The sequence below is a fragment of the Haliotis rufescens genome, unplaced genomic scaffold, assembly GCF_023055435.1.
Source record: "Haliotis rufescens isolate VD_foot unplaced genomic scaffold, xgHalRufe1.0.p SCAF_8, whole genome shotgun sequence".
NCBI lineage: Eukaryota > Metazoa > Mollusca > Gastropoda > Lepetellida > Haliotidae > Haliotis > Haliotis rufescens.
In genome coordinates, this window is record NW_025964372.1 from 36,590,173 (window position 1) to 36,614,294 (window position 24,122).

The 24,122-nt window shown below is 38.4% G+C and overlaps 1 protein-coding gene across 1 annotated transcript in view; it reads left to right on the top strand.

Annotated features, from left to right (window-relative positions):
- The window catches only part of LOC124138416 (scavenger receptor cysteine-rich type 1 protein M130-like), a 39,191-nt gene extending 22,645 nt beyond the window's left edge, over positions 1 to 16,546 (top strand). The window contains exons 3-16 of the mRNA XM_048389799.1: positions 4,109 to 4,272; positions 4,915 to 5,065; positions 6,475 to 6,605; positions 7,123 to 7,267; positions 7,649 to 7,809; positions 8,405 to 8,546; positions 9,638 to 9,792; positions 10,340 to 10,600; positions 11,033 to 11,320; positions 11,471 to 11,590; positions 13,373 to 13,400; positions 13,872 to 13,933; positions 15,025 to 15,090; positions 16,165 to 16,546. Of these exons, the coding sequence (XP_048245756.1) occupies positions 4,109 to 4,272; positions 4,915 to 5,065; positions 6,475 to 6,605; positions 7,123 to 7,267; positions 7,649 to 7,809; positions 8,405 to 8,546; positions 9,638 to 9,792; positions 10,340 to 10,600; positions 11,033 to 11,320; positions 11,471 to 11,590; positions 13,373 to 13,400; positions 13,872 to 13,933; positions 15,025 to 15,090; positions 16,165 to 16,199 (1,909 nt within the window). The 3' untranslated portion in view covers positions 16,200 to 16,546. The remainder of the gene's footprint in view (positions 1 to 4,108; positions 4,273 to 4,914; positions 5,066 to 6,474; positions 6,606 to 7,122; positions 7,268 to 7,648; positions 7,810 to 8,404; positions 8,547 to 9,637; positions 9,793 to 10,339; positions 10,601 to 11,032; positions 11,321 to 11,470; positions 11,591 to 13,372; positions 13,401 to 13,871; positions 13,934 to 15,024; positions 15,091 to 16,164) is intronic.
- The last annotated feature ends 7,576 nt before the right edge of the window (positions 16,547 to 24,122 follow it).

Sequence of the window (24,122 nt, forward strand, 5' to 3'; positions counted from 1 at the left end):
GATAGCATAGTCGCCTTTTACGGCAAGCATATGTTGCTGAAGACCTATTCTACCCCGGATCTTCTCGGGTCTAAATCCGCTTGCAATGTTGGCACATTGCGTCTTACGTCATAACACCATAGACACAAAAACATATTAAAGTCAATTCTAAGACATAGATACGTCAACGATAATAACTTCACAGATTTACAGAAAGACTTCATATAAAAGCTAAAACTGTAGACAACCACATTATTGAGTGACATTGCTTAGCGCAATAATGCAACACAAGGTCCGCCTATTCTAGTATCAGTCAATCAAAAAACAGTGCTCCGTTAGCATACTTTTCGGTTTATGAAGACATATACGCAAAAGACGCTGCATGGCTAGCCAATCAAATATCACAGAATCACCTGCAGTGTATACTGGGAACAATATATAAGGGAACACCCAAATTTATTTAGAAATGATATGTAAAGAAATGTCGTTGTTGAATTCAATCTTTGTTGTAAGGTCAATATCCCCGTGAGCATCGATGCAGGCACGCTTTTCTGGGCATTCTGGACATCGAATGCCGGATTGTCTCCCGTGGCATCCTTCGCCATTCGTCTTGTAAGGCCTGGCCAAGTTGCTGCAAATTCTGAGAACGCTTCGGCCCAGAATATCTCAAAGGTGTTGAATCGGTGACTTGTCTGGAGGTTTGGCTGGCCAGGACAATGTTGTGACACCTTGTTGTGACAAACTTCTGTGGAAGTCCTGAAGTTGTTCCTTAGTTCTGGCGCAGAAATGAATCTATTCTGCAGCGCAATATATCGATCGTGCCTGGGAGTAGTCTTTCTGGGCCTTCCTCTACTCACCCTACTCTTAACCCCACCCGTTTGCCGATATCGTTCCATCAGTCGGGATAGCACACTTTTAGTTTAACAAAGTGTCTGGCAGCTCCATCCTGTGATTGGCCAGCTATAATCATACCTACTGTGCGCAATGTTTCATTGTCTGTCAGGTACATTTTGGGTTCATTTTCCTTCTTTGTACCCGATCAATAAACCATGTGGTTGTGGCGTTTTTTGCCACATGCCAGTTACCAGGATGTGTCGACGGCATGCTATATATGCGCAATGTGCAAAGTTTGATCGAGTATGCTATCCACGCTCAGGAGCTGTGCCTCGTGCAACAAAAATGATCATTTCATTATTACTGCTGAAATGACTTGAGTTCCCTTAAATATTGTTCCTTGTATATTTATAACCCTATGTATCATGTAAGTCACGATTGGTTAACATACTCTCATAACTGATGTTCAATAAGGTGTGGCCTAGTGGATAGAGCGTCTGCACATAGAGCGCGTTATGGTACCCCTTGTTTGCCTGCCTGGCACTGAAGAGAATACAGGTAGTACAGGTGCTACAAATGTACTGCACAAAGAGAAAGACATAGTTAATGTAATCATTTATAAATTTCGCAATCGCAAACACAAAGTCAGCGATCTAACCCACTCATCCACCGAGGCTTCCACAGAAGCGAAAGTCCGACAATTGGTAGTCTAGATCATGTACTTTGAGTTTGTCATACAGTCATTCACTGGGAACCACAGGTGCTTACCATAGATTAAAAACATCAGTTTGTGTTTTATGATGATATCCCAGGAATGTTAGCAATTATATTGTTAAAATCCTTATAGAGCCAATAATATAATTGTGAAGTTTTGGGTGTAAATTTTGCAATGGTAAAACATATTTCTTCCAGAAACACTTTTTACACTCTGTAAAAAGGAAAAATTCTTAACAATGTTTACCAACAGTTATCAAGAATCAATGTCCAAGATCTGTTTTCATATCTAAAATTATAAATAAATTTCGTGTATGTACAACATGACCCTAGTTTTGCTCAATTCTCATATTGTTTCCATATCATTAAAATACACCTGTTTTAAAATGAAATTGTTATAATGTACCTCTTTTGAATGTTGAATGTCCTAGTGTGTTTTGTAATAAGGCGCTGCCAATCGCTATTTGCGCAGAGTTGCGTTCTTTGGGCACGCTAGAAACATATGGCAGTGTCACGGTTCGCCCCGATTATGTTTCTAGGTTTGTCAGCACAATATATATCCATCCTCTGTGGTTTCACCAAAGTGGTGAATGTCTAAGACCTGTATCACTTCGGGCTTTCCTCCAACATCAAGCTGACACGCCGAGATATAACTGGAATACTATTCAAAGCGTCGTTAAACGCACCTCACTCACCCACTCACTCATTACTGTTCTGTACGGTCCCATTTGGTAAGCTGGGTGCTGTGATTACTTCCGGTTTAGATTTTAAGTATGTTCAGGAGAATGTTTCTATGTTCAACCCAACATCGTGAATATCATGGAACCGAATTATTTTTAGGAAAATACTTGCAAACTACAGACCAACCTGTTGATTTCCTATGTATCCAGAAGTAAAGAACATATACGGGTGTATAACCTCTGCCGGAAGTTTTAAAAAACCCATCAAAGCAATAAACCAGGTAGAACCGTAAACCACCACATGAAACGGTATGAATCATACATTACATACTGACGAGTAGGTGAATTACTGTGAAACAATACTGTGTTCAACTATGCACAGCAAACACAATACATATGATTATGAAGACAACCAATTACACAGTTCTCACATCAAACCCGTTGTTTTACAAGTGTTTTCAAAAAAACAAAATCATACTTTAAAGAAGCCTGGTATTTAATCGTGTTGACCAATAAGTTGCAATAGCAGCGTGGAAGGAGAAAGATTGAGTGCGCGTTACATGCTTGACCTGAATTTCTTGCGGTGGCTGCCTGAATAACATACAATACATTGCAAAGGTAGTGCGCAATAGAGCTATTCGGTAAAGGGAAATAATCACCCACTTTCCAAACCTACGGCAGCTTACAGCTTGAAAAAGATACGATGTACAGTATTGCAAGGTCAGTGCGTGATAATACTACATACTACGCCTATAGCAAAAGAAGATACTCGCTCAATGCGCAATAGTTTATTCTTACAGAACATAAACCGTTATGGCTTTTTTAAAAAACAAAATGAACAAATTGCATGCATTATCTACATTACGAAACATAATTTAGTCACAGAATGTGACAGGCGATTGGTTAAAACATGTCCAGATTAAGTCACTCTCATTTCATTTGGAGTTTGGAGAAACCAAAATGGCGCCCTTCTTCAGTCAAAAACAAACTAACCCTTACACTTCCCCGCCGTCAGGGCGTGGAAGATGAAAAATACAGGTATTTCGTTCACCCGTCTTCTGTGTCTGTGCGATTTCAAATAGGGACGGGCGATGCACAAAGCGCCAAGACATAAGCTCATCTAAGGTTTGAGGCCTGACTAGTAACCCAAAACCCAGAAAATGTCCCCATCATATGTAAAATTTAATCAAAAGAAGCAAACAATTCATATTTACGTTTTGGCGTAATTTGCATTACAGCTTATGTGTTTTTCAATAACCGAAAGGTTTTGTTCTTCATTTTATTTCGAACTATCATTTACGGCATCATTTCATAATATGCATACATGATATTCTCACAAAATAAACATAGCATGAATATTATAAACGGGAACCACTGTGTACTATTATTCATCTGATGGCCTCAAGATTCAGTCGCTGATCACATGACGATCGTTTCTACTCAACCAGGACTATATTGACCCGTTTCCTATTCAGTATTAAATGCATAATTAAGCAGACAATCGGTTTCTACCCAACCAGAAACTTTACCGTTTAAAATTTAAAATTGTACTTGTTCTTTTTTTAAAACATAAGTATCTGATCAGATTCTACAGACTGACATTGTACTAAGATATTTATTTTGTACTCATCAATAACTCAATAACTCCGGGCGCGATGTTTGTGTTCATAACAAAATTTATTTTTGCAGCGGGAATAGGAAAAGCGAACATACGCACAGCTTGTGAGAACAGCATTTGTGCTGGAAAATACAAAATGTGTAGCGATGTTCAATCCACATAAACGTGAATTTACAGTCGCTATTCATTAAACCTATATCTACATCAGTTGTGTGTGTTATTAATCTTTATGGATGTCTTTTCAATTTTAATCATTTGTAAAACAACAAGTGCATGTTTGTAGATCAGGAGCAAGGCCACTGACGAACGTTGTAAGTGGAACGGGTCCTATTCTCTTGGATGACGTGGTCTGTACTGGGCAGGAATGGGACATAGACGATTGCAATCACCTGCCATGGGGAATGCACAATTGTGGTCACGGTGAAGATGTTGGCGTCGTTTGCTCTTGTGAGTAAACATGCAGTGTTTTACAATTCGACGCTTAAAAATGTAGTCTTAGTGACTTGATATAACTGATCTTACTGATCAATAATGAATGAACGTCCGTATCAGAGTATGTCAGCTGCAATTGCTTGTGTCAGGGCTGACATTGATTTATTGATTTCATCTGACTCCATGCTTCAAAACCGCGATTAAGCAGTGTGTGAAAAACGTAAACTGACGACGTTTTGGTGGCTTATGCGCCGTGTAAACGTTTCAAATACAGCCCCGTATAGCATTTTGTAAACAGATCAGGTGCGGGTAGTTTTGGTCATTGGAAAAGGTGCGTCGGTAGCACTTTGCAACTGTACACTGCTGCCATAGACAAAAGTTACACCGATACACACCAATAGAGCACCGACAGAAATAGTGTGCTTTCCTTTCAAAACTCCTCTTGTTATTTACACAGTTTACAATGTATTTAGTTTTTGTTAAGTCCGCCATTGCCACCTTAGGTCTATCGCATGGCTCAAGAACAAATGCAGGAACGTCTAATGCATAAAACATACCCTGTCAAGTTTTCTTGTTTTACGAACTTTAAAATATACCATATAATATAATCAAATTCTCAGACATCAAAATTACTTATCTCATAATATATCCTTCCAGTCACCATCCCTCTGAGGCTACTTGGTACCCGCCCATCACCTGGTATACTTCAAGCATATCATGACAAACAGTGGGAGAATGTGTGTTATACCGACAACACCTATGCTGATAGGATTGGCTCGGTTGCGTGCAGGATGCTGGGTTTTCAGGCGTAAGATGGTGAAACACTTTTTTGTCGTTTTAACTGGATATTCGGTCATTTGTATACATAAACTTAAGACCAACGAAAACGTTTCAGTAACTGCTCAAATGATTTTTAAAAAACTTTCTCAAATGTTGGCGATTGTGTTAAGATTGGATAAAAAGTCAAAGGTCCTATTATCTGTTTTTGATAAATTTAGCATTTTAGGATAAATATATGTTTTTCTCAGGTGCATATGTCCTATTGAGGTGGACGATCTTGATCTATAAAGAAAACCTTATGTTAGATCTCTAGTAATTCCTTCAAATGATTCATATCTAACATTCTAGATTCTTTGAATTAGATATCCCATTGTTGCCAATATGAGGTTACTTTCATATTCCTGGTAAGGTATTATGACCCGTTCTGTTCTGCAGATTTTCCCCTACTCGACCTACTATCTGAACGGTGTTTACAGTGTTCTGTCAAATTGTATTGTGTGTCGTTTTGGACATTTCAGAACATTTCTCACCTCTCCCTCATGGGTCTTAACCTCAATTGTGTGTAACATCAGATTATGTTATATTTAACATATTATTCATCCTTTTTGGATTGTTTTGAATGTTTTGAATGACTGATGAAAATTAACAGTATTTACGGCATCATTTCGGACTAGTACAAGCAGACACAGAGAGAAAGACACACACACACACACACACACACACACACACACACACACACACACACACACACACACACACACACACACACACACACACACAACACACACACACACACGTACACACACACACACACACACGTGCATGCACGTCGCTATATAAGTGTAACAATCTTGAACGCGACGTTAAACCTCAATTCACCTCACCTCTTGGAATGTTTGTAAGATGTTCATAGTCCTGGTGGCGCTGTTCGGATGCAAGCTTGCATGACTATACTTTTCGAGGTTGGTGACTTTAGTTTGAGATTGAAAATAATTTATTTTGCTTTCCGCACTTTGTTCACATTGATCTTCGTTAGAGATTTTTTAGCAAATTATTGTCCGGTCATTCTACCTTTCAGCAAACATCCGTTATTCATCAAGTATGATTCATGTTGAAGTACACGGTGTTCAAATCTTTTCTTTCTCACCTACCATCATTTGTTTATACTGGACAATAACATAACATTAGTTAGGGTGTCTTTAGTTGCCGTATATGTTGTCATATTAGGTTATTTTTCTGACACCATAACGAATTTATTATGTCGAAAAGTTTACACCTACTTGTAGCTTTATATAACAAAATGAAACCTTGACACTTACAACCGGCATTAATTATAGTCCAGTACCTATGCTTCCAATACAAGGCTTTCATGTAAACACAAACATTAACATCATAATATATTTCTAGCTTCTATACTAATTCTTCTGTATATTACAGAGAAGGGTCCTTCGTACAAATACTTTATATAAGCCGGGCATGTGTGCGATGTGATGGTACTGAGGGTGAAATCAATGCTTGCACGAAGGCACCTCATCGCTATTACTCTATACGTGTCACATGTCTTGAAGGTATTGAAAATATTGTCGTTGTCTTTGATGTGACTATTGCTATTTATCGTGCTCTTTAGAGTTGATAGACGGTGAACTCCAGACTCCTTCCTGAGGTTTGTGATGTCAAATAACGAATATTAGAATACATAGTACAGAAGATATGTGTTGAGGAAAACGTCAACTGGAGTTTTACCCAAACATACCACAAATATGAATGACATTGTAAAGTCATTGTGACATCATACTACTCCATGACTTGGTTATGCTGCTTCATTTTTTGAATTGAAGATTAGATAATATAATTATCAGTGCAGATTTATAACATTAGAGGTGACAACGCAACGTCTGTTCAAAATAATTATAAAATTTATATAAACTTTCGATGTTTATTGTTGATAACGTGATATGTCTCTGCATGATTTCCTTTCTCATTACAAAAAGGCTTACATCACCAGGGAACAAAATGTCTAAAATGATACATTATTCTATGCAGGACCTGTCATTGAAGTATCATTAATGATCCCATTTGTTCCAGATTTCAGCCTCCGTTTAGTTACAACAATCACCCCTGGAGTCAAGCACCTGTCCGTTTTACATAGCAACAAATGGGGCTACGTGTGTGGTGACTCGTTTTCGGTCGTCGAGGCTCGGGTAGCATGCAAGAAACTTGGATTACCATGGTAATAATGTCCTGATGGTTTCGGTGTTTAACTTTTTTAATTCTAATGGCAGCATTATCTACATTCTACATATGTATGGGTAAGAATCATGACAATGTCATGTCCAGAAAATTTAACGTACAAGTCAATACCCCTTAAAATAAAAGAATGATTTTGAAGAATATCTAATTAATCACATAATTTCGGATTGTACCTTCCGATCAAATTCTTCTGGATAACCACATTGCTTGGTGCACAGAATAGTGTCTTTTTTAATAATAAAGACATTATCCAAAAGTAATTATCCAAAATGTGTGAATTCCACACTGGAGGGATCAAACCAACGCGGTTTCAGTGTTTAACTGCTTTGAATTCTAATTGGCAGCATTATCTACATTGTAGGAACGGTGCCTACAATACTGCCATACAACGTGGATCCGAGATGTTTATATGGCTAAAGAACATAACATGTACAGGAAATGAAGAGTCACTGGAGTTTTGTGCCCACTCTGGCTGGGGAGAGGAGTCATGTGCAACATTCACAGGACTTGTTTGTACTGAAGGTAACATTGGTGCAGTTAGGTGGGATGTATGCTGAAAGGGTTTTTCAATTATAAAATGTCGATATTCTTCGAGCCGTCACTGGAAAATTGGAGATGCTTGAAGGTTCTCTTTACAATTACAGTAAACTACGGTTATAACGAACTCAAAGGGACCACTAATTTGGTTCGTTATAACCGTAGTTCGTTATAAGCATATATACAGCATATATACAACAAATGTCCGGGACTAAAAAATAAGTTCGTTATATCGGTCCGTTCGTTATAAACGTGTTCGTTATAACCGTAGTTTACTGTATTGCTAAAGGGATCCTATGTTGACATGACACACATTTGCCAGGACTGAAGCTTGGTCAAAGCCAAAGAGCTGCTTTCTTGACTACATTGATGGTTGGACATGAATTGGTGCTGCTGTATGTTTTGCATGGTCGTTTTAATCTGCTGAAAGGAACTGAAAACATGATTAAATGTCTGGTTAGTGTGAGTAATTTGATTCATTTCAATTCTAACCGATAACTTGATGAATACAAAACCACACCAAAGTTTAAACTATTGCATCTCGTTTCTTATAAAACTTATTTTTCAATATATTCAACAGCTCGAATGATTCTATCCTCGCCTGCAAACGACACAGAAGAGATATTAGAAGTTGCTTACAACAGTACATGGGGTGGTGTGTGTGCCGATACGTTTGACGACATGGCTGCCAAAGTGGCTTGTAGAATGACTGGACAGCCTATGTAAGTGCTGACAGTAATGTACACACTTATCTTGTTATGCTTTACACAAAAGAAAAAGAGGACCCGGTTCGATCTGCCTTACAATTTCCTTTAAGAACTGAAATGTCTCTTAGTATTAAAACTGTGTCTCCATTCTATTATGACAATTACCTTTGACCCATTCGCCATGATTTGTTTTGGAAGTAACAATCTCCATCTTTTAATCACCAAGCAGAGATTCGCGGTTATCTCGATGTGAACAACCGGTCAAAATGGCCTTCTGAACGAGAGTTTATCATAGATGTCATTTAAACATTGCGGCCCTCGATACATTTAATTGAATCGGAAGAAGCCTGTTTACCTTCAAGTTGGGAATGCTTTCCTGAGTATGAAGGTTAGGAAGTCCTTATGCTCCAGGCATTCCCTGGTGTACACACAGTTGGTGATATCGCCGGTTGCTTCAATCACGAAGTATCAATGTATTTTATATCCCCATTAGTTCCAGCTTAATACATACAGTCCTCCCTGTTTATAATGCCACATTTTGTCCAGCGGTAAGCATTAAAACCAGGGATGATTGAACATCCATTTCCAACATAATATTTGTTAGAAAATGAAACAACGGCGATTGAAGACGTTATTACAGAAAAGAATTATATCATTAACATCCAACTAGTTTGTTTGTTATTTTAAGAAAAATAATGATTATCTGTTTGAAGATTCGCTGTAAAACAACTGAGATATGCTCAGAGATGAGTGAAATTAGTTTGTTGAATTAGAAAAAGGAATTATCTCCAAAAGATTAACTACAACTGTCATTTTTATGTAACAACATGAATAGAAAAATGGCTTTATAACCAGGGTGGCATTCTAACCAGGGAATGTTGCACAGCAGAAACCCATTCTGTGAAAAGTGGCATTTTAACCATGGTGGCATTACAGGACATTTGTGAGGCACATCCGTACCTGCGTGGAATGAAAATCTCCACAAATACGGAATTACATGATTATTAACTGGTATTCGGGGAGTATATAATGGTATTCATCCGAAAAATAATTTGTATCCAAGTTTGTTTCAGGTTAACACATATATACACACATTGATTCTCCAGTGAGCATGCACGTGTGGGGACACCTCAGAGATATGTAGACATTGTGTTGAGAGTGCAGTCTTGCCTTGGCAATGAAACCAGTCTTGGTCAGTGTGAACATGATGGATGGGGTCAGAATGGACATTGCACCACTGGAGCCAGTGCCCGCTGTTCATGTAAGAATGTGTCATGTTAATCTTTTCTCATGTTTAATAAATTGCCATTTACCACAATCCAATAAACATCGCATATAGTTCTGATATCTTTTGTATTACATATATTTAATGATAACAATGATAGGCCAACCATCTCATACATATGCATAGGTTATTGGCAAAATTAATTTTTTCAGACCTATTTCTCTTGGTTTTTTTCATGTAATATATAAATATTCCTAACTATTTGTTGTTGCTAAAGTTGGTAACCTATCTATATTTGTATCGTGCAGTGTGTTATGTGTATTCATTGCATTGCAATCAATCGCTATCTCTAAAGTTATTATATATATATTCTAATTTAATAGTAAAAGCTACAATTGGTAAACTTACCACTTCAGATGTTTAGACATTGTCAAATGAATATATGGACATATGAACCCCCCTTTTTAATGAAACACTACACAACTAAATGATATCCGGTTGGGTGGACAACAATGTTAAATAACCAAGTGTTTCTTAAAATAATTTTCAACTAATAATTATTGTTAGGAAACTTGTTTGGCAGTTGCTGCTGAAACACACCTTGAACCATCAAAGAAAATCTTGGATGTCCACCTGGGCGATCAGCTAGATATCAAGTGTGTCGTAGACAACGCCCATCCTCGGGTTGATAACTTCACCTGGTATTTTAAAGGGATGGAAGTTGGAAATGGGGACACATTTGCACTAAGTGCCCAACGAGGAGATCAAGGAGAACTCAAGTGTGTCGCAGACAACGGATTCCGTCCGATAGCAGGAGCATCATCCACCTTAGTCAACATTCTTTGTGAGTTTCCCGTTTTGTTTGGTTGAGGAAATTGTCATGGTCAAGGTCAGAAACAGTCATTGGTTTTGCAGCTCCTCATTATGTCATCACAAATGCAAATGCTCAAGTATAGACTTGCCTACTCGGTTTGATCTTTGATATGACATTATTCAAGAAGGGAGATTGTATGACGCTTCATGTGGTTTTATCAATACATTGTGTTATTGTCAAACAAGAAGTTAATGTGTTATGAGTACAATATGCAAAGTACGTGTACTTAGTTTGAGTCACCCATCGCGATATACCTGAATGTAGCAAAAATCTGCTCACGCAATCATTGGACACACCCGTATGCATAACTAATGTCAACGGTAACTTTCATTCATATATATGATTATAGAATTGTCTGTATAGTTACGAAGGAATGTAGTATAAGCTCACCATGTATTCCAGACCCTCCAGATGTCTCCTGTGAAGAAGAACACACAGTGACAGAGGGGGACAGGGTGTTCATCAACTGTTCGGCGGACAGTAACCCTCAGCCCTTGAACCTGACCTGGACGAAGGCCACAGAGAGTTTTCAGGCAGATGTTGATGGTGGCATGGTCCTTCTGTCTCTCGACAACGTTGACCTCGACGCTACCGGCACCTACGTGCTCACAGTCATCAACTCGATGATGGACTATCGAGGAGTCGTTAGATATGGTTCCAGTTCGACTTCCGTCTACATCGCTGTCAAAGGTAAAGTACACAAATAAATAACACGCCGCATATCATCAGGTGTATATATGTATAATATAATGTATGTTTGATAATCCGCAAATAATGATACGTTGTGGCTCAGTACTATTTCGCTCTCTGTTGATTCACAGTATTTCTTTTGTCTTTCAGCTTTCCCCAGTCGTGTGTTCATGAATGCTACAATCGTCGTATCATTTGTCGCTGTCGTTGTAGTCTCAGCTCTTGTTGTTACGATTGTGTGTCTAGCCAGACGAGGTGTTCATAAGCCAAGTATGTAATCTTAAATGCTCACAGCCCAATTCAATGTAGGACAGTACATGATTGCCCTTTTCGCGAACACCTGGTGTCATCACTGATTTTCACTAGTCCATTTATATTTGTTTGTTTGTTGTTTGTTTGTTGTCATCCATTTATCTAATTGTCACCACCATTTTGCCTTTTACCCCAAAGGAATCGAGACGTTGACCTTTCATATTTCCAATATGCCTCACATCCAGCAAATATCTTGAGTCTCATAAATTCAATCATGCACCTGTCAATACTTATTCATGAAGACGTTTCCTCGACTTTAAGGTCGTGATTCACCATTTGCACATGCATGTTCATGCGCAACACACAATTTGAATGTTTGCATACTTGTCGGGAGCATGATACTCGCACACGTGTTTTTTGAATGTGAACAGCACAAAATGATTGTTAACCTATCAGGTGCTCATGAGAACACGTTTGTTTAACCATAAATCGTGGGCATGCTGCAAACAGGAATGTCGCAAAAGGAAGTTGCCAGACATTTTAATGTTCCTCGAAACACAATATCTTTTCTTTGGAGACGTTATCTGCAGAAGGACAACACTCATGTACTGCCACGGCTCGGTCGTCCACGCGAGACGTCACGTCAACAAGACAACAGTATTCGGTTGATGCATCAATGGAATCGATACCAAACTGCCACATTAACAGCTCGGACAAATCCTTGGTTGTGACCAATTAGTCGTAGAACCACACGCTACCGGTTGAGAAACACAACACCCGGTCCCGACGTTACCGTTCACAGATAAGCCCAGGTTTAATCAGCAAAGCTCCAGAGCTCATACAAGGGTACACAGGCGTCAAGGAGAACGTTTTAGCGACGATTGCGTTACTGAATACTGTCAGGTTGGGGGGTGGAAGTGTAATTGTATGGTATTGGGTGGCATCAACTCATGGGAGAATTTGAATGGCGTACACTACCGAGACGACATCGTTTGAGATCATGTTCTACGATTTGTGCAAATGCAGGAACGTGACGTCACGTCACAGCAGGATAATGCCCGCCCACAACATAACATTGCTGTACTGCCATGGACGGCTCTTTCTCCAGACCTCTCACCCATCGAACATGCCTGGGATGAGATGGATCGAGTCCTACGATAGGACCAGAACCTGATACGTCGTGTCAGCTTAGTGTCGGAGGAAAAGGCAAAGTGATGAAGGTCTCAGACGTTTACATCTTTGGTAAAACCAACGAGCACGGGTTTGATGCTGACAAACCTAGAAACGTAATCGGGGTGAACCGGAATTCGAACCCACAATCATGACGTGGCCAAGGGACGCAACTCTGTACAGAGAATTATGGCGCTAAGACATGTTAGTGGTGTCAGGTACAACATGATTTTGTGAAGTGAAAATGATTCATGTTTCTTGTGGGAAGCCTTTGGGGCATCCAGGAAAAGGTGGGGATGGGTCTCCTTCTCATTTTCCATCTTTGTTTTGTAGGGGCGGTCGGGTAACCTAGTGGTTAAAGCGTTCGCTAGTCACGTCGAAGACCTGGGTTCGATTCCTGTAATATTGCCTAAAAGCGGTGTTAAACCATACTCACTCACTCACGCACTCACTATGTTTTGGAAGAATTAGGTAGGGTAGTTTATTCGACCAAGGCCTTCAGAGTAACTTAATGTTCTTGTTAAAGTTTTTAGCAACATGTTATCATCGTGTCTTGTAAATGAGATAACGTACAAATGTGGTTTATGATGGTTTATGAATATGTTCATGACTGTTTCACGTATTTTTCAGCCTCCAGATTTGAAGCAACTACTGAAAGGTACAGTAGCTAAAAAGTGAAATGATCATATAAGCATTTGGCTTTCAATGTTGAATGACTATATCTCCAGTTACTGCAAACATACACATCCTTAACCAATACATAATTGATCAAGTTCGAAACCAGCATCATTTAAAGGAAAAAACTTCCAGCCACTGGTATGGGTACAAGGATGACATGTTCCATACGTTATTCATGGATAAGTTTGTTAATTGAGCTCTTGACCTTGTTTGATGTATGTACATGGTGCCTGTACCGCCAGATGTTTGCCGAAACCAGTTTACACGGCAGTTTCACTACACGATTAAGTGATCTTATCATATGAAGTTTCTGAAACGCCATCGGGGAAAATGTGTTACATATTTATGGTCAGTCATATATAGTTTGCATATATTTGAAGGCATACATGAATGGAGCAGGATATGGATCACGTTGTCGTCTTGTTTCTCTGTTAAAACTCATATATTTCAGGTCGGTTCATTTCCAAAGCACCCCTAATGTATACATCGAAGAGCAGGGGACTTCTGGCGCCGGTAATAGTGTTATGTGTAACATAGACTATAAGTATGGCCACTTGAAATAGTTGTTGTGGGCGAGAGAGTGAGTTTGGTTTAACCATTTCAGTGACTGTATATCTTGAAATTAATGTGACTGCTGAACCTAAGGAAAACATGCGACTAAATATCAATGCCACCTCCCTTCCAACCCTAGAAGATTTGTACTTATTTAATAGAACCTTAATCCAATCAAATAGTAAAGAGAACCTCTTAGCGTTACGTAGAGTAGTTCAGTATCAATCTCATTAAAATCTTATCTTAATTCTCGCTACCGCTAAACAAAGATCTGAGGACATCCCATTACGGGTCACGTCAGACCGACCTTGCGCGAACTTGGACCGACCAATGGAATGTCCAATCAGAAGGCAGCTTTCTCGTGCTTTACGACACTCATTTCAAATTGGCGACAACGCTTCGAAACATATTTTGACAAATTCTCGATTACAAATTTGAAACCTGAACAAAAGAACATTCTGGAATGGCTAATAGATGGTCTAGATGGTATGAATTCAGTCATTAAACCTGTAACTATCGTTCGGAATACCCCGTGTTAAGGTTCTCATGGTTGCATGATTAGAAATCACATTCCGACAGTCGCTTTCATGATCTGGTAAGCGACGCTCTGATTGGTCTGATGAAAGGTCGTTCTGACGTGACCCCTAATGGGATGTCCTCAGATCTTTGTTTAGCGGTTGCGAGAACTAAGGTCTGATTTTAATGATATTGAGTTCCGTATAAGACTCACGATGTCCATTACGTAATGTTTCGTTCGTGTTTGAATGACTTATGTACTTGTTTCTTAAGTTGATATTTCCGCTATCCCGAGTTTGTTCCGTATTTCATTCAATATTGTTTACATTAACAAGTTGGGGTTTGAATGGTTTAATCAAATGTGCTTGGTCTGCGAATGGGACCGTGTCTAGACCACACATGTTTAAAATGTAAAGAACTACACTCCTCCCCAGATTACGTTTCGAGACAAAGTCATTTTCGATTATTTACATGAAAATTGACATGTGAAAAACATGTAGAAAATACAACATCTGATGTTTTTTTGTCTTTAATAGGAAATTGTCAAGCAGATGGGGAAGAGTACTACACTCAGCTGGATTATCAGACACGGGATCTTGGTGGTAAATAGATACGAATTTCAGTTCTTAGCTACCTTAAAAAAACAGCCCCTTGTAAGGGGTCTGCTGACCGTGTTTGCTCTATTTTGAGCTCCGCTGCAAATGGTTTTCTCAACCACGTGAGTATAGCAGATAGTAGAGACTACAACTGACATACCCAATATACCCAAGGGGATATTTTCTGACATTTGAGTGGATGACATTGAAGTTCGCTCGGTATGAACTAGGTATTGTGTACACAATAACTTGGATATTTATGAATGAAATTTGATGAACCTTAGTATACATGATTTGTAAGGCGGGAGTGTTTGGGATGAACGCTACAAGAGGTCAAATTATGAAACATTGAGCACATTTCACGAAAATTCGTATTAATTCGTAAATAATCTAAGCTTTTCCCAATCCCTTATGATAGAATATCAATAATCAACTCAATACCTGTCATGGTTGTGGCTTATTTGATTGCATGTTCCATATTTGTTGCATGGCATCGTATCCAAAATTCATGAGTCGATGCTCGTGATTTAAATCACTGGATTGTCTGAGTATTTACAGCCCGCCGCCATATAGCTGGAATGTTGCCGAGTGTGGCGTTAAACTGCAAACAAAACAAATTATGTCAAGTGTCAAGGTCACATTAAAGATCATTGACTCGTGAAATGATTATATACAATGTAGTTGTATGTACTTGCAGGAAATATTGTTAGCATGACTAAGGGTGAAATAAGTAATGTTCTCGCATGTTATTGGATGACGTTGAAGGTCAAGGTCAGTATGTGTGAATGAGACTTCCTGTGAAGAGTGTGTTCTTATGATCTTGAGCATTTATAATTGGAATTTGTATCTCTGGGCAGTTCATGGCTGACATTGAAACCAACCCGTTAGGGATGCTATTGGAATAGAACCGGAAGTGTTTCGAACATTCTTATTAAGGTAGCTATCAAAGTTGTATTTCATTAAAGAAGTGTGAAGTTAACTGTCACCTGTCACCTGACTAATATAGATAATTAGGTAAGCTAAATATTTTGAATATAATCCAAGTTATATGAACTTATTTGTTTAACATTTGTATTTCAGAGGAAAATATATACGAGAACACAATGACAAAATAAGAATTCGTGTTTGGCTGAACCTGTGCTCAAGATGTTTAACAGCTTGGAGGGAGTTTGAGTGAGACCCGCAACACTATGGTCGTATTTGTCAACTATGCTATGGAATACACCCTGCATTTGGGTCAACGAGTATAACTGACCAACATTATATTATGCTGTGGATTACAGCCCATACGCATTAGCTCTAATGCAGTTGAATACACATTATGCTTAGCTGTTTCACCGAGTGTAAGCCTAAATAACAAAGATATTTTTTATAGATGTTGATAAGTAAAAGAATACTTAATAAATTATCATATGTATACATGTACGTTATGCATATATATGTAAGACCCGTGAAGATCCGGGGTAGAATGGGTCTTGGCGACTATGCTTGTCGTAAAAGGCGATCGGTTGGTCAGGTTCGCTGACTTGGTTGATGCAAGTCATCGATCCCAATTGCGTGGATCGATGTTCATGATGTCAATCACTAGATTGTCTGGTCCAGACTCGATTAATTATAGACCGCCGTCATATTGCTGGAATATTGCTGAGTGCGGCGTAAAACAACAAACCAACCAACCAACCCACCAACATGTACATGTAGTATGCATTTGTGATATTGATATATTGTTATTATTATTGTCATAAACTCAAGTAATATCTCGACAGCTACTGTCACTGTATGTATTTCTCGAAACACTGTTTCTAATTGAGTGTATTAAATATGGTATGTTTAGCACGTTCAACATGGATGTCTACACATATGTTCAACTGACTGTCTACGTAACTATTTGTTTTGTTTGTTTTTTAAAAAACTTTTGTTTGATCCCAGAGTTGTAGAGTAATTGTACAGTATTCCGTCAAAAATATTTCGGATAAAAAATAAAATCGTAAACTATTTTATGCTTTTGAGCATATCCATATTGCTTTTTTTTGTCTACATTGATTTTTAAGCCAGACATTTTGTAGAATTTATTAAGTGTTTCTATAGCTGCACATAAGCTTTCATCTTTACCATTTAAATATAATTCAGTATCATCATCATCATACTACCCAAGTTTGTATTCTTTGTCATTAACACTAATCCCTTCAATTTTATTATTATTTATAATCATACATCCTAGGGTTTCAGCTACGAGGAGGAAAATATATGGCGACAATGTCTCTCCTTGTCGACAGCCTCTTTCATTTGTAAAACATTCAGATGCCCATTTTGTAGTATGTTTGATGTAGTTTCGTATGTTAGTATATTCATGCACCTTATCATTTCTGGTCCAAATCCATATTTTTGAAAAACTTTGTTTATAAATTGTTTTGATACCGTATCAAATGCCTTTTCAAAATCTATCAGCAGAAGTAATCCTGCTTTATTTTGACTTTTGGTTTCCAGGATAATATCGCATAACAACTTTGTGCTTCCTGAAATAGATCTTCCAGGAATAAATCCCGATTGACCATTATGAATGAGCATTTCCAATGTTGATTTTATAGATTTGCAGTACTAATTATTTTATTGAGTGCATTCAATAAAGTTATTGGTCTCCATGTTTTTATCAATGTTCTGTCTTTGTTTGATTTTAGTATACAAGTTATAACTCCTCTTTTCATTGTCATACTCATTTTGTTATTTGCAGAAGTACTTTTTACATTTTACAAATCTGTATATCGAGATTTTAGTTCTTTCCCGAAAAACTTAAAACAATCAATAGGAAAGCCATCAATACCGGGGCTTTTATATTTTTTTCATGTTTTTAACCGCCAATTAAATTTCTTCAAGCTCAATTTCTCGTTCTAATAAGTTTATTATTTGGTTGTCTAATGTTGGAGTCTCTTAATTTGTTACATTTTCGGAACTTCTGTCATTGCTATCAGATGTATTTATTTTTTTAAAGGGTTATTAATTCATTAAATATGCAAATGCCCCCTGTTATTACTGTATCATCTTCAGTTATAACTTTATTTATCATTTTACTGACTTTATTTTTCTAAGTTGCAGAAATAACTTGTTGGTTTTTCTCCTTCCTCACACTATTTCATTCTTTTTCGAATTTTTATTCCTCTTATTTCATCTTCTTTAATATGTTCCATTTCTAATTTGTATTTTGATCATTCTGATAGACGTTTTTCATCTGTTTGTTGAAGATTTCGCCTCATGTCATCTTCCAAAACGTTTATCTAACTTTCTAAGTCTTTTGTTTGATTGATTTTGGTTCTTTTAACAAATGAAGAATATGAATTTTTTCTCTCTCTAACTTTCATTAAGAGGGTTACAAGAAATAAATTGTCATCTATTTTAAGTTTGCAGTCTAACTCACTTTGTTCATTATTCTCAAAAATATTCTTTTTAAGTTTCTTCTATAACTGTCTTCACCAACTCTGTATAATCTTTATTTAACAGGAGTCAAGTGTTTAATTTCCAATACCCGCGTCCTCTTTCTTGATTATTTGTATTAGAGAAAGATAATGTTATGACTTAGTGATCACTTTTATATGCGAGTAAAGTATTTGTTTCCAATGTCATATTTCTTATGTCTTCGGACACTAAAAAGAAGTCCAGCCTAGCTTATTGGGCTTTTTTCCACCATGTAAAGTCTTTATTTAGTTCTCTCCATACATTAATCATATTTAATTATTCTATTTTTTCCAGTACTACCCATCTTGCTTTAGGGTTATATATATTTTTATAATTTTCTAAATCAACTGCAGGATTAAGAACAAGGTTCCAGTCACCCACAATAACTAATGAATCATTTTCGAAATTGTCCCTATTATCAAACAGATTTTTATAAAAATCAGGGACATCACTGTTAGGTCCATAGAGATTAGTTAATGTTAGTCTTGTATCTTCTAGAGTCATATCAAGCTTTTATATAATTGCCATTTTCATCCACTTTTGTGCTGTGAATGTCTTCATTATTAATAAACATTATAGCAACACCTCTAGTATTTGAATTATAAATATGGATTTATTGAATATGACAAATTAAAAATATAAACTTGTTTCGATACCTCAAAATTAGCATGTCGTTCACACAAACACGTTGCACATAAACACATCGATCTATCGATAGCTTTCACTTCAATGAATATGTGGTGGCTGTCGATACCTCTTAGACTTGCATACGTTCGATATCAGAACAGCTTATCAAACATGATGAAATCTACTTCAGAACACACACAAACCACTGTTTCAGAGCTACACAACCATGGTTCACAGAAATGAGCGGTCTCCCACACTCCTTCGGGTCGTACAATGCTTTCTAGTCTGTAGCTAAAAACGGTGGTATTCAACCACATCTCAGGGTGTTTCTGTTGGCAATGAGGTTGTGCTTGCAGGCTCATTTCCACCAGTTAAACATCACGTTAATGGTGAACATATTTACAGATCGGGGTTGTTCTCTGGGTTCATGCTATTTGTAAAGAGCCCTGTCACTACTACTTTGAGGTCATCGTTGTCGTCATAGCGCTTTCCACGAAGATGTTCTTTCAGTTTAGAAAATCACTTGGTGCCAGGTTTGGTGAGTAGGGAGGGTGAGGAAGCTCCTCGAACCAACATTGTCGCACAGCAACCTTTGCAAGTCGAAAGGTGTGAGAAGAGGCATTGTCATGAAGTAGTAGAACTTGGGCAGTCTCCTCTGCATCCCAGAACGCAGTGGCCATAACTTTCGTCACTGATCTTGATGTCTTGAATTTCTTTGTTGCTGGAGAAGTGAAATGGTGCCATTCCATTGATTGACGCTCTATCTCGTGATCATAGTAGCAGACCTATGTTTCATCACCCGTCACTAATATCTTTTAGAATGTGACGAAATCCTCCCTAATTAGCTCTGGTAATGTCAGTTCTTTTTTCCTTAATATCGGAATTAAGAAACTTTGGCACCCAACAAGCAGATATCTTATTCATTTGTAAATGTTCATTAATAATACTTTCAATGGATCCATGGCTTAGACCTGTGTCTTCCTAAAGTTCAGCAATGGTGATCTGACGGTATACGTTTTCCTATCTCCTTGGTTGAATCTACATAGATGGAAAATGAGGGACGTCCAGACCTAAGGTTATCATCAAGGCTTGTTCTCCAAGCCGTAAACATAGCTGCCCAAAGTTGACCAGTGGAATAGCTAGGGCACTTATCCCCATTACACTTGCAGGTCATGAATTTCCTGGGGAGTACTTTTCTCTAAACCTTGATGACTGCTCGGTACTCGTTATTTTCCATTTCTGTGTCCGTTTGGACCCCTATTACTTTCAACGGGCTGTCACTAATATACAGACGGCCTCAAAAGACCAAATGCACATGCAATAACCACCCAAACAATGCACTACATTGACTAGTTCACTTTGTTATTGCCCATCGTTAAAAGTTAGCCGGGCTTAGAACGTTTTGACCAGTCCTTATGTCAACGTATTGGAGTTAATCAACAGTTTCTACTGAGAATAATTAAACGACATGCCTACTAACTAGTTCCATTTGTGCATACACTCCATTCTTACTATTCTCCTGAGGATTTCTTCTTTATTTATTTAAATTTATATAATTTTCTCCTCTATTTTGCCCAATGGCATCTGTTTAAGTGGATGATTGAGGCTGCTTCTTCTCTGGCGTGGACGTTTTATATTCATAAACTATCAGTCATGTTTCATACACTTTAGATTGTAATACAGTATTGATTGATATGCTTGTATCGGTTACATGTGTGGGAGGAAAAGGTCAGTAGGGTGGGGATAAGCTTAGCGGTGGGATTGCCCAGGCCTGCAATCAATCACATATGTATATGCTTGGAGTCGCATGGTGTCTCTGCACTTGTACACAGCAGACAAAATTAACAAAATATGTAAATGCGTCATAGTACACAGGATTTTCTGCTTCATCGATCACTTGATTGTCTGGTTCGTTTACAGGCCGCCGGCGCATTGCAAGACTACTGCTATGCTGAGTAAGGCAATAAATACTCACTTATTAATGCAAATTGCGTGTGTGGCGGGTGCTACCAGTAGGGCAAGACATGATTACCCTTTTCGCGAACATCTGGTGTCATCACTGATTTTCACTGGTCCATTTATATTTGTTTGTTTGTTGTTTAACGCCATATTTCAGCCATATGTCGGCGGTCTGTATATAATCGAGTTTGGACAAGACAGTCCAGTGATGGATATCGTGAGCATCAATCCTCTCAGTTGGGAAACAATGACATGCATCAACCAAGTCACCCGATCCCTTTAGTCGCCTATTACGGCAAGTATGAGTTGCTGATGACCTATGTTACCCCGGATCTTTACGGGTCTCATTCGTATAATTTTCACGCCAAATGGACTGTTTCGGTGGATACTCGAGACCGCTAGTATCCCAAATTGAAAGGTAACACCTAACTCATTCGTGTCATGCATGGTGAACCGAACTGTCTGTACATTGACGTTAAAGTGAAAACTTTGACATGGTGAAGTTAACTGGCTGTACACTGACGTTAGGATGAATATATTGTTGACCAGTTAAAAAAGAGAAGAAACTGCAGATACATAATTCATTGACAAAAACGCAGCATATATTCTTTAGAAAAACACAATTCATGATGTGTTGTGCAATCTGTTGTTTTAGTAATATATATCATAACTGTTCATTTCGATCATCAATATATGTTCATGCAATATAGTACATATTTATAGGTATGTACCAATAGCGGCAATGAAGTGAAATTATCCCAACAGCTGCATTCATATTCCATGAAATGTAAGACATACTTGCTCGTGGCACTAATGAAAAACTTCAGTAGTGTTTATTAAATGAAATGACATTGTGAATCATATTTAAGAATCTTTTCGGAACAACGAACGCTTCCGTGGTCTTGAGGTAGAGCGTCCGCCCGGATGGCAAAATGACCGGGTTCAATCCCCGGCCGCGTCATCCCAAAAGACTCTAAAATATTGTACTTGTCTGGCGCTCGGCATTAAGGGGCTAAACCAAGGACTGGTCGGCTGGGAGTCAGTATACTGTGTCTGAGTGAGATATTCATGTTAAACAGCGGCATCGTATCTCAGTGGGCTTGCCCTATTAATCGGACTTGTACAAGCAGCCACACACACGCGCGCACGCACGCACACACACACACACACACACACACACACACGCACATGCACGCACATGCACGTCGCTATGTTAATGCAATAATCTTGGACGCGACGTTAAACCCCTTTTCACCACCACACCTCTCAGAAGCAACTAGATCTAAGAGGCTGATACATTGACCTGACGTGTAGAAACCAAATAGAATTCAGCAATATTCTGGGTATATGACGACAGCCATTAATCGATTGGACCAGCCAGACGAACCAGTAACTGAAAGCACGATAAGACGCTCTCAGTGAAGTCTCCGCCTGACTTGCCCCGATTATGTTTCTAGGTTTGTCAGCACCATACCAAGGTCGTGGGTTTCACTGAAGTGGAAACCTGCAACACTTCGGGCTTTCCTCCCACATTCAGCTGACGGCGTGATATAACTGGAATACTGTTAAAAGCGGCGTTAAACCCAACTCACTCACTCACTCTCAGCCTGATCATCCTCGTCGCCTCTTACTCCAAGAACAGGGATCCAGTGCTATCCAAGTATCCCACTGGGATAGTTACAGGCTGGTTGGTCGTCATATTCATCACAACGTATGCCTAAAACGGTTACTTTTGTCTTTAATGCGATTGATCACCATCACTCAAAAGAGACAAGAAGTTTGTATTTTCATTGTCACTGTGTCTCTCAACTCTCGTCACAACTGTCTTATATCTTCTCCTAGGTCATTGACATGTCATTTACAAACCGCATCTTCATATCTAAATCATCGCGCGTTATACAATCTGTAATCGAATATGTGAATATATTAATTGTATAAATGGTAGTTATTTGTCACAGCAACACTGATTGTTATCGAAGGGGATATTTTGTCATCGATATTTAGATATTAACTGAAGTGTTGTATGTTGTGTTTTCAAAACTTCAACCATTTTCATATTTGACGCACCAGTGACAACAATGATGTCCGATGCAATTCCTTTTTTGAAGTGTACCATATGTTGCCGTGATCTTTTCAGGTGAACAATTGACTTGCCTTTGCATGTGTTTGTGACAGGTGCCACCGGCGGAGGCAGGATACGCTCATCCTTTCCCGAACGCGTGGTATCATCACTATTTGATAGTGATTCATCTGTTTTATATTTACATCTATGCATAAAGATTCAGAGTGACGAAACAATCTATGCAAGATTGTATGACAAGAGGCATGATTTTAACTTTCCAATAGTCAACTTTCCCTTTGTGTCGAGCAGTACTCCTGCAGCTCAGATGCCCATGATATAGTGGGAATCGTACAATCGACTTTTTGATGAATATGGAAGTGGGTTTGTCGCTTATAATATTCAGTCACTGGTTTGCATGGATGAGACTCGATTACAGTCAACTACGTTTATGACGAACGCGGTTATAACGAAATGATGGATATAACAAACTTATTTTTTGGTCCCGACGGTTTGTTTATATGCTGTATTTATTATGCTTATAACGAACTGCGGTTATAACGAACTAAAATTAGTGGTCCCTTTTAGTTCGCTATAATTGTAGTTTACTGTATTTACAGACTGTCGTGACATAGTTGTAATATGACAGTGACGTTAAACAGCATCCATTTTTCTCTTTACCCAGGGTGTCATAATTCATCTGAATACAGACCTTCGGATTATACAAGTTCCTTTTTTAATAAAAAAAGAACACTTGCACACCTCGCTTTATGCATATGCAACGTTAGATTTGAACTCACCACGACCTCATGCACACGCCCTTCAGTGAAGTAAGAACATCATATACAACCCAATCAATTTGACGAATTGGATCGATGACGGTGTGTGACATTGACACCCCAAGTAAGGAACTTCACACAACAGCTGGAACATAGTTGTAAAA